The 12152-nt window shown below is 39.3% G+C and overlaps 1 protein-coding gene across 1 annotated transcript; it reads right to left on the bottom strand.

Annotated features, from left to right (window-relative positions):
* Positions 1–3361: 3361 nt before the first annotated feature.
* LOC122669706 (transcription factor bHLH78-like) lies at positions 3362–6607 on the bottom strand. The gene is made up of 8 exons (XM_043866541.1): positions 5240–6607; positions 4907–5134; positions 4747–4812; positions 4575–4643; positions 4409–4480; positions 4087–4311; positions 3875–3974; positions 3362–3779 (listed from the first exon to the last, which is right to left on the bottom strand). The coding sequence occupies exons 1-8, from the start codon at positions 6248–6250 to the stop codon at positions 3742–3744; spliced, it is 1809 nt and encodes a 602-aa protein (XP_043722476.1). The 5' UTR covers positions 6251–6607; the 3' UTR covers positions 3362–3741.
* Positions 6608–12152: the final 5545 nt, after the last annotated feature.

Below are 12152 nucleotides of genomic sequence, written 5' to 3'. Positions count from 1 at the left end.
TTAGGAATGATCTAAATAATGGGAAGTCAGCTTTCGGCTGGGCAGACTGGGTGCCTAATACCTTCACAAGTTGTAAACTTGAACTTATCCAAAGATATGAGAAGCCTCTTGCCTTAACCATTAGAGTCAATTCTCCCCTAAAAAGAGGAGATCTTTTCGAGTCCTAGATACTTATCTCGGTGGTGACTCCAAACAATAAAATTTACCCTTCTCTCCCTAGACTCGACAATGAATCGGGTCTTGGACTAGGAAGGAGATCCCTCAGAGTTGGGTGTACATTCCAGTATACCTAAACGCGGTGAAAGAAAACCTATCATCTTAAGGTCCCTAAACACACCCTATTTACGAATGGTGGAACATACCCCTATATTGTGGGATACCCTATGGACATGGGCCCATGGCTGAAGGAAAACTCGTCCCTTCACAAAAGTCTAGGCCAGTGATTGTAAATGTGGGCTCCAAAAAGACTTTTCTTAAGGCCCATGTGTAGTGCGCAGGTGGGATTCATAGATGTAGTAGACAAATCCTTTTGGGTGCTAGGAGTTCAATACTTGGTGGATCATGTGGTTAAGATGAACCCACAAAACTAAAATGACCATTCTTCATATCATAACCTATCTATATATCCAATAGCCAGAAAGGCCAAATTAGTGGTTCATGCATGTGGTAGACAAAGCAAAGCCCATAAACAGATCCTATCTCCATAGGCCCTGGAGAGATCTTTTATCTTGAGAAGATAAGAATCTCTGTTCATGTGTCTAGACCACCGAAATATGAAAGATGTTCAAATATCCTGAAATACAGTTTTTGGAGTTACTTTTTGTCATTTTTTTTAGTTCCAAGGAATGACTATAAACTACCCATAAAAGAAAGGCTTTTCTAGGATGTCTTTTAACACTAGTGAGACAAATTTGAGGGGTATTTTTGTGTTTTCAGATGGACTGAAAGGTCCAAAACTATCAGAAATTTCAGAACAGGGAAAGATATAGACTTTGTTTTCTCTGAGTTTGATGGATATGCTACACTACTTAATGCTAGCCAAAGTCCTGTTCTTTAACAAGTTGTGGCGTAGAGGGAAAGAAGAGAAATGCTAAGCTGGTCCTGGGATCATGGTATACCATGCACCCCAGTTCCTTCATTTCTGAAATATTTAAATCATGTACAGGATCAAGTGGTCATTGACTTTTTGAAAATGCCCATCTATGGTTCATATTCAGGGATTGGAGGGGTAAAGCAAGGATTGAGAACTCGATTTCGGAACAGGTTTTGGACCTAGATGTGCCAGATCTTGTTTCGAGGTTTCGATCTTGGGCCTCCCCCAGATTGAAACCCAAGATCGAAATTTGGGTTTCAACTATGGGTTTTGTGCCAGCTAGGCCCAAAACCGAGAGATTTTTGAGATTTCAGTCAGTTTCGACCAAGATTTAGTTCCATGCTGGAAAGATCTTAAAATGATGTTTTTCTAACTCTCTGGTTGTCAAGGGGATTGGAGGGGCCATCATTAAGTGCAACAGAACAGAGTATGTCCATGGTCCCTTGTGTAGAGAGGAGGCAAAAGCAGACAGTCCACAAAAACTTGCTATGGCTCCTCCTAACAAAAAGAACTGAACATAAGAGGAGTCTATCTTGTCAATGAAACCATAAAACAAAGGGCTAGTGACCTTGTCTTCTCTGACTTGAATGCATTTGTGGACCATATGTCCTGGCTGCTGAGGCATCTACTAGAAGGGATAGAGGGAATGAAATGTGTTATGGGCAGTGTGACTTAGTAGATACCTTAGCCAGCCATCACCTAACTGGAGTCTGGACTTTGGAAGGAATTTATTTCTTTTTATCCCTTTTTATACTATGAAGAGGGGAAAAACAAGCTTCACAATAAAGATATCTCTCAAGTCATTACAATTCAAAAAGGAAAAATGGATCTGAAAGTGACATCTAGATGGCATCAACCATCTAATCTGAAGAGAAAAAACTAAACAAGACAAAAGGAGGAGAAAAAAAATTCACAGTGAAGTGAAGTGAGTAACAGTGTCTAGCTATCCAATTTAAGGAGAAGAAGAAATGGCTCTGATGGTGACTTGAATAATAAATAGCCCATTCCTTCCACTAAACAGATAACCTTAACAAATAGAGAGGATGTAATAATACTTGGTGGATGATCATGGTTGGTGAATCAAATGATGGTTACTTTGCAACAGCAAATTCTGCTTTTTCTCCCTTACAAAGCTCACACCAACCCAAGTTAAAGCAAACACTTGTTGAGGTGAAACTTGAAAGATAAACCTAAAAGAGGAAAGATGCTTTGATTCAACCTGATAGAAACAGCAACAGACTGGTTAATGGACCCCCTAATTGGTTACCCATGAACAACCAATACCTAATCAAATCTCTCCCAACCATTTCCACACAGTGGGCCTGATTCTGTTGCATTGTTCGGGGTTACTCCCGGAATTTCCGAGGCCGTTCCTGCTAAAAGGGACAAGCACTTTCAATATTTGCCTAAGTATGAACCTCATGGAAGGTCTGAGGGACCTTATCAGGTTGAACAGATCAAGCCATTAATGGTGACCCCTATAAATATATAAATAAATATATTTATATATATATATATATATATATATCAAACATGAGAGAGACATGCTTATCCAAATCTGGTGCATCTCATATGGCAGTCTGTCTTTCTGTTTTTCAATTTATAGGTGAGATTGGTAATTTGTTTGTTATGTTTCTTCTCTATATACTGTGAACATACAGAATTGTCAAGGCATTATTCTCTTAATTAATGACAGTAGTTTACAGAAAGATAATGGAACATCCAATGGAAAAGGCAAGGCTGCCGGTTTCTTTTGTTGGTGTCTGGAGACTTTTTTTTTTGGTAAAAAAGTCTGAACTCCACTACTCTCTGATCTGGTTTATCTATTTTTTCACAATATTTTAGAGTAGTTGATGGGATTTAAAAGTTTCCTGATTCAATGGGCCTGGTCAGAACATCACCATTGCCAACCTGGGCTTCTTGGATGCCTTTCTCACCAAAAGGATTGAAAAAGCTCCCACCCTGCAGTTTGTGCTACAGTAAAGCAGAACAAGACTTTCTGGAGGTTCTAACTTCTAATGTTGGTTGGTCTATGAAAAGTACAGGGTGCCCAAGATTGAAGTTAGAGATGCCAAGATCTCATGGTAGACTCCAGCTCAAAGCTACCCACCATCTGAATCATCTATTATTAGACTTAAAGATACCAGAGGCCCCCACTTAACAGCTGGTTAGCATATCTAAAACTCTGTGACTTCCACAGATTACGCGGTTTTACAGTTTCATCTGATTAAGACAATAATTGAACCATAAAATATAATAAAACATCTCAATCAATTAATAATAGTATTATTGGATGGTAAGGTTGAAATGCCAACAAAGGTTGGATCAGAAGTTGGTGTCAAAACTCCTCCCTCCCTTTCACTTTTGTGTTCTTCTTACCATGTTACAGCTTATATTTGGTAATTATATTTTGCACCACAGAATACAATTAGTCCTAAAATTTTACAAAGGACACTTGTAAGAATTCTCCAAAGAATCAGATCAACAAAAAGAAGGGGACCCAAAAAAGGGGGGAAAAAATCTGTTGCTCTGGGCTAATGGTTGATAATTCAGGAGCTCGTGTGCCGGTTCGAATCAACATCTTTCTGTATGTACAAAGGCCTTCTTTATCTGGGGCCTCAACCAAATACAAATTTAGTAAATGATGATCAGAGCTCAATTTTCATGTGGGTAGATGACAATGAGCCTGCAATTGACAAATTTTGTATTAGAAATCACAAACTAAGAGCTTCAAACCAAATGGAAGAAACAAATATCGACAACATTTTCATTTTCCCTCACCGTGGAAACTCTGTGGCTGGAATCCTGCTTCCTGGCTCTGGTTCTGGCCAAAGCCCATTTGAACAACACTTTGGAGGTCGTCCTCCCAGAATGTGGAGAGCTGGAATATTCCAACAGGTAGAGATAAGAATATGACAAGGATTGTGGAAACTTGTTAAGTACTCTGTAAAGACATAAGCTATGCTTGGAGAAATGAAACAAAATTGAATTACCTGAGAAGCAGCTTCACCAAAAACATCAGCAGGAGTTAATTGCACACCAAGATTTAGACGAAACGCGGCATCTAATGGGTTCACTAAGCACTGAGTCTCTGTTCCATTAGAAATTCCACTTTGATGGGGTGGTTCTTGCTGGGTCTGGTGCCCATATTGAAAGGCAGACGCCGAAGAATCTAATGGGTAACTTGGATGTGGCAACGACCCTCGAGGCTGAAGCATCTGAATTAACAGAAGAAAAGAACCCAACTTCAGGAATTCCCAATTGATTACTTAGTAAAAATAAGTGCTTAGGCATCATTATAATTCATCAAATTACCTCCTTTGAGAGTAGACTTTCCATGTTGAAATCAAGCCTTGGGTTCACAGTGGATAATTTCATAGACAGGAACTGCAAAAACATTACAAGTTCAGTCATTTAACTCAAAATCTGAAAATATGATCACAAATGGTGGTTGGGTTACGTTGTTAGAGTATTAATTTACCTCAACTTGGCGCTGCAGTGACTGAACATAGTTTATAATCTCGTCGAGCATAACTGCTTTACCAGTCACCTACAATGGTAATTCAAAACCAAGTTTAGAATCACAATTCGTTCTTCAGAGCCTTAGCAGCTAATATGAACTTCAATTTTAACATCTTCTTGGTAGATAATACCTTATTGCAACCCGGTACAAGATCTTGAAGGAATTTCATCCGTTCACTGATCTTCTCTCTTCGGACCTGGAAACCAGAGAATCACGAAGACCCGGTTAACAAGGAAGCTGATGATTATGGCAGCTTCATGGTATTCTGAGTAAATTGTTTCAATTCTTACCCTTTCAGCAAGACTGTGGCTGTCAGTGGCTTGGCCTCTTCTAGCTCTAACATGGATGTAGTCCTTTGGAGGTTCCGGCAGTTTCGACTTATCCTTGGTTTGCTTCTGACCTTCATCCCCTGCACTGTTGGTACCTCCATTGGGTTCTGCCTTTGCCTTCGGTGAATCTTTCTCCTTTGCAGTGGCTTCAGCTGGTTTGCTTTTCTTTGCATGTGGGTCCTCGTCTTCCTGCAAGCGAGAATTCCCAGGCATTTAAGCTCATTCTTCGAGGGATTAACTAAAAAAGTTTGAATTTTTGAAGTTGATTTGATAATTCAGACCAAAATTGCATACCTTTGATTCTTTTACTGTAGAGGATAAAGGGGTATCCTTTGCTTTTCCTCTTTGAGCAGCTTTTCTCTTTCTGGCATTGGCAGCATTGGAAGCTTTCATGGTAGAATCCCCACCTGGGATTTGCTCAGAAATTGAGGATTCCTCGCGAGAATTTGCGAATTCCTCCGCATTGTCTGGTGTTGAAGACCTCGATAATTTACTGAATTTCCTATCAGAAGCCGAAATGGATCTCATCTCTGTCTCAATTGTGTCCTGCAATGGAGTTTCTTTGTTCTCCTGGCTACCCATCTGAGACCCAACAGCCTTGAGAGATTGGCTGCTGGAGACTCTCGATAGCTTTCCATTACCCACCCTTGGCACTGATCTGTAAGGGAATTCAGCTTCTTTGAATCCGAGTTGGCTTGATAATCCGCCGAAATTTCGGCTGCCAAAACAGGATGACCTCGCAGCCCTCTCTGCAAATCCAGGATCAGCAGCAAAAGGAACCAAACTGGGATGGGTAGGCATGGAATTCCCCAAGATGGGTAGATTCCCCGTGACCTGATGATCCATCATGGAAAGATTTAGTTTTGGTGGTGAATTCAAAGGGGTACTATAGCAGGAAGTGTTGGCGCTATTGTTTCCCCCAATGTAAGAAGCAGCTGCACTTCCACCCATTGTTTGAGACTGAGGGGAGATCTCTCCGGAATTGCAGATGCTACCAAGTCTCCCAATCAGTTCTCTGATGACGACGCTGTCAGTTGGAACGGCGACGGCGGTATTTGATGTGGCAGGAGAAGAAACAATTGAGCTCAGGGCTGACTCAAAGGGAACACTCTGATCCATTGAATTCTCCCAATTGAGATTGAGGAAGCAATTGGGCAATTGCTCTGAAGTACCATTCAGGTCTCCCAGTGGAAGCTCCATGGCTGAGGTCGAAGAATGCCAATTGGTTGGTGGAGATGACGAAGCGGCAGCATAGCTCAGGGCAGGTGGGCTACCAGCATTCCTAAAATGCTTCTCCTTTTCCATGGATAGATATTTTAGAATTACACAGAGAAGAAAAGCTGAGATTGTGAATCTCCCCCCAAAAAAAAGGTTTTTGATGACCCAGATGAAGATTCACCACAATAAACAAGAATCAAGTGCTTGTGAATTTAGTTTCTACTATTTCCCAAATGGGGTGTAGCAGCAGAAGACACAAGCAGAAAGGGAGAAGCCGAAACCTGGTTGGAGTAGGGAGTAAGAGAAATGTAGTTTGGTTTTTGTTCTCTTGTATTGCTCCCAAAGAAGGCTGAGCTGAGGAGGTGAAGAGAGAGAAGAGGAGAGAAGAGGAAAGGAGAAATGGGCTGTGAAGGAAAGCAGGGAGAAAGGGAGGGAGAGTGGTAGGGGTGGGATGAATTTATAAAGCTAAAAATGACAATGTTTGTTTGACCTTTTTTAATATCACTCACACTATTACTGCTATTAGTTGTCCCTTTCTCTCCCTCTCTCTCTCTCTCTCTCTCTCTCTCTCTTTTTCTTTTTATATTTCTCTTTCTCTCTCTCTTTCTATAGCTTCCGTAATCGACGGTTGAGTGATGCCGGGCCTTGGACATCAAACCAGCTAATGTCCCCTCTTTAGAAATTAACTCTGTCCCTCCGCCATGAAAATCTGAAAGAGAGAGGTTTGAAAAGTTTGTCCTTCCTCCTTCTTCTAGGAAAAGAGAGAGAGAGAAGAATAAGAAACGAGAGAGAGATCATATGGTGAAATCATCAATGATTAATGAGAGAGAGAGAGAGAGAGAGAGAAAGAGAGAGAGAGACTTGTAATTAAAGTCATGTAATTCTTTAATCATGAGAAAAGAAGGTAAAACAGTGGTAGATTAAGTACTCGATAATGAAATACACGCTGTAAAGTCTCTCTCTCCCCCTCTCCCCTCTCCCTTCTCTTTAGAGGGTAAGATGACAAGAAGAAGGGTTATCATATCGGTATCTATTAAGGGCTTAAGATACAATATTGGTTTTGAAACTAATTGATACTCGTTTTAATATTTTGAATTAAAATTATATTTTTTTTATTAATTATATTATTTCGTTATTTACTATTGACTTGATATATAAGATGTTAATATAATAGACGATGTGTAAATCCATTTTTCATTAACAATTAATTACAAAAAAAATTTTCTTAAATAGATAAGAAAGATGTGGGTTTTGTCTTGTCATCTACTAACTAATTTTTAGTGTTTAGTTTAATTAATGATTGTTTTGATCTTTTAAACACAAAGTGCATCTAGATCATTGAGGCTGCACATGTGTGTGTGTGTGTGGATGTGAGAGAGAGAGAGAAAGGTAATTCCATAATCTATATAATTGCTTGTTAAAAATTTGCTTGAGTGTAAGAGGGTAATTGGGTAATATTATGTTTCTTATTTATTCTAATGTTCATTGGAGAATGTCTCTGTCCATCAGATGTATTGGAGATGGTCCTCCTTCATTGGGTACCGTTCATATGAATCATTATCAATTAATCTATACCATTCAATTGGAATGAAAAAGAATTAGAAGAACTTTAAAATTATGGACAGATCTCTCTGGAAAAGAAAAAAGGGGAAATTTTTTTTCTCTCCATGAAAGAAACAAGGCTTGAAGAGAACACAATAACCTTACCTGTTAGAAAAAAGGCCGTTTGATATCGATCTTAATTTTGGCAAGTGAAGGTATGATCCATCTTGATATTGGGCCATGTTTCTCACTTGGTGTATTTCCAAAGATTTCTCTTTCTTTGCTTTTTCATTTCTTCATATGGAAAAATCTAGTAATCACTCTTGAACTAATTAGATGGCTACTCAAAGAGGGTGAATCAGCATTGGCCAAGAACTCGGCCCAATTCGTTTGTTTTCTTAATTCATTCGTTGGCGTCACAAACACTAAATAAAAACACATTTCGCAATTACATGATTTGGTCAGGTCTACCATGTGTGTACAACCATACATACTACCCTGTAGAACATGAATCTCCAATATACACATAATCACAAGAACATACATAATAGCATATGCCACAAAACAAAGTGTACATGACCAACCCAAATTTGATCTGGCTATATGATGCACAATACAACAATTCGATCACACACACACACACGATCGGGAGTATGAACCCCCAATCTATGTTGAACTCATTACTAAGTAAGGAGCATCAACCCCTAATTTATGTAGCTACAACTACAAGGGAGCACCCACCACCATTGAACTACAACCCCTCTACCAAGCACCGACTTGATAACCTCGATGCTTATAATAAATGAACAATATATAAGTCTTAATAAAGCTCAAATTAGGCTAGGTATTTCATCATACATCTTGCATATACTCTAGTATATACATGTGAGAGTACAAACAATGTAGGTAGGTGCAACCGATGTTGATTCCCTTCTTCTGCGGCTCGCATTCACGATGTTTTCTCCCGTCGGAACTTCAATCAAGTCGTCACTTTTAGAAGCTTCTCTCAAATGCCACAAACCCTAGGTTCATGATTTGTCTTTTTCTCTTCTCCTTCTCTTCTCTTCTCTTCTCTTCTCTTCACTACCCAACATTCCTCCTCTCAAAAGCTTTGACTCAAATAATGTAGAGTTCCAATCAATGTTTTTGAGCAAGCCAAACCTTCACTGAGCCTTGTTCATAAACCCTTGAATGTATTCTTGAAAGCATGATAACAATTCTTCTCTCTAGCTCAATAAACCTCTCTATGCCTCACCTCCATTGAGCCATAGATTTTATTATCAAAATCCCAAAATAAAATTGACCAGAACAATACCGCATTAGGGAGGTGCATGGTCAGACCGATACTCCGGCTTGACCTTAATTTGCTCAGTATTCTGGACATTACTCGATCATTATTTATAACTCATTTAACTCTGATTGATCGATTTAGTTATTTTTACTTCTGAAACTAGACGTAAAGAGATACAACTTTCATGTTTTTGCCAAAGTCTAATTCCAACTTTAGCACCACTTAAAATCGCCTTGAAGTCGCGGGATGTGCTCAGGCCAATAGAGCCTGCTGGACCACTTCTGCAACCGGTTGGCTGCTTTGCTCTCAGCCACCTCTGACGGACACAAGTAATCGGACTACTTCTAAGACCGGCTCCAAATTCTCCTCTTGGCCATTTTTTGACTACCATAAAACCAGTCAGACTGGTTCTGTGATCGGTTTCTTCAAAGCATTCTGCCACCTTCGACTAGTTACCATTCAGTCCGTTGGAATTAGGACGATTACATGACCTCTATCAACTCAAACGGTCATATCTCTCTCATAGGATCTCCGATTATATTTTTCATGTTTACATATTCAACTTATGTACAGTGCAAGCATTAAAAAAATGAGCTCTAATAATGACCAAGTGTGTAAACAACTTCTTGAAACGCACGTACCATGTCTGATGATCTAGTCATAATTTCATAATTTCATATAATTTTTAGGCCAAATGTTCTTTGTGTAGTAGCGCAGGCTGCACCCAGACACATGAGGATGGATGAAATAACCATCCTACCCCTTGAATGGACAGCCCATGTGTTCGGGCGCAGCCTGCATTATTGCACAGAGAACTTCCGCCCTAATTTTTATTATTAAACAGTTGAAAATTTATCTTAGAAATATACATTTTTTATGTACCGTCCATTTCCCGTGTTTTACTGTTGTCTACGTTTCGACCGTTTATTTGACCGTCAGTTTACAATTTTGTTCCGTTTAAAATCCCCGTACTATCCCTATCTCTTTTTTTAACCGTTTTTTTGCTACTTATGGTCTAAAGTAATTTTCAAGTACTTGTGATTTTCCATCTTAAAAAATTTACGATGATCGTGTCTCTCCAGAGTCAATGATTGCATTTAATTCTCTCCTCTCCGGTTAAATCGGGCTTCGGTCGGGTACGGGTTCACATTGCAGTGAAAAGTCAAAACCCTCCACTCTCTCGTGAAATTCAATTTTTCTCGAGAAACTAAAAATCATATCGCCGACTTTTAGGTTCTATAGATGGATACCATATCATCTGTATCCACCTTAATAAGGTACAGCCTACAAATATAACCGTCAGATTAATCGAATCAATTCAGATAATGATGACGGTGATGCACAATTGGTCTACCTAGAGCAATCCAGATCCTCTACAGCGCACTGCCCCAACAGTCCCGTGCTGCATAGACACATGGCCACGTGCAATGATTGCCTTACCCCTGCTTGTGCGCCTTGCCTGGGTGAGGGTAAGGTAATCATTGCATACGGTCCTGTGTCTACGCAGCACGACTGTTGGGGCAACCCACGTCATAGAGGATCTAGATCCCAACCTAGAGTGAGGGTGTCAATTTTCGACTGGAATCAGGAAGTGAACTCGATCTGATCTACCCAATAGTTTATTGGTCCTCGATTCTTAATCCATTGATAAGTTATTGATCCAATTTCGAATCTATCAATTAGGAATTGCTGGAACCATAACAAATTCACACTCTAACCATATATATTATGTAATTCTTAAGACTCTATTATTTTTTTGGTTTTTCACTTTTAGTTGGTACCACTTGTCTTATATGCCATTTTACCAAAGATTTGACTGTAAGTTAAAGGTCCATTTGTGAATGTTAACTTAATAACCTACCTTAAAATAATCCTAACTTATGAGAGTGGTAGTGTTTCTACTTATTAATTAATACAAAATAAGAGGTAATATAGATTAGTTCTACGATTTGAGAAAGGAAAAAAAAAACATATCTCATGAGGGAAAAATTAAATATATGTAGCATGTGTTAGGGATTTTTTTTTTTAATTTTGGGTTGCTTGGAACTGTTTAGAAACTGGAACCGGCCAACCCATTAGTTAATGATCTTGGATCTAAAGTTTGGAATCGATTAGCTTAGTGGCCCAATACTAGTCCTGACCCATAGGACTAGAACCGTTAAGAAATCTGACTGATAGCCTCGAACCGGACCGATAATCGGCCATTTATAGCTAATTTAAGTCTAGTTACCCAGTTTATGACCCATTTATAAACCGATTATTTAATCAACCCGATTACCTTAAGCTCGATTATGGATCGATTAGTGACCAACTAAAAAGAAAAAAATAAAATAAAATAAATCCATATCCTGGACTATGAGGCTGGATCATCTAAATGTGCGAAAACAATGTGACGCCTTAAATTGGTGGCGCCTGCTTAGGCCCAATCGATTGACACGAAAAACAATTCCTTTGCAGTGCCCTAATCTTGTAGTGCACTCTAGTGCGGGCCTGAGAGCTCGACAAGTGAAATTTACGACATCCAACGGTGCCGAGCCCCAAAAAAAAGAGAAAAAAAAAACTGCCTTGCATCGAGCTCGCACCATTGGATGAAGCTTCTTCCACATGTCGAGCTCTCAGGCCCGTACTGCAGTGTACCGCAAGATGTCTGCACTGTAGACGATTTTAATCCAATTGACACTTGTACCTCTATCGGAGTCACAGGTGTTCCATTGCCAATAGAAAGAAGGTGGGGGCCATGGGTGTTAGGTAAAAAATCCAATCTAACATCAAAATGAAAAGATTAGTCTCTCGTGGATAAACTATGAAGTGATCATAGGCATATATAGCCAGTCACATTGTTGAGCAGAGTTGGACTGTTAGTTTAGACTTGTGTAGACTACTTAATTTTAATTACTTTGGAAATTGATTAGCTATTAGCTCACAACTTAGTTTACTTAACAGAGAAGCAAATCATATATGTATATAGGAAGGAATAACTGCAAACAACTACTTTAATTTCCTCGTAATTAAGTGTAATTAGACAACTATTAGCAAAGCTAGCATAGCTAGCTAGCTAGCTTGTAAGTTTCCAACACTTCAAACCCAAAAGAAAAGATCTTTAGTGACAGTTTTTAAGGGATGTTGTTTGGAAACAAAGTCTTATCTTTGACTGAT

This window comes from Telopea speciosissima, chromosome 7 (assembly GCF_018873765.1).
Source record: "Telopea speciosissima isolate NSW1024214 ecotype Mountain lineage chromosome 7, Tspe_v1, whole genome shotgun sequence".
In the NCBI taxonomy this organism is placed as follows: Eukaryota; Viridiplantae; Streptophyta; class Magnoliopsida; order Proteales; family Proteaceae; genus Telopea; species Telopea speciosissima.
This window is presented reverse-complemented; position numbering and strand designations above follow the sequence as displayed.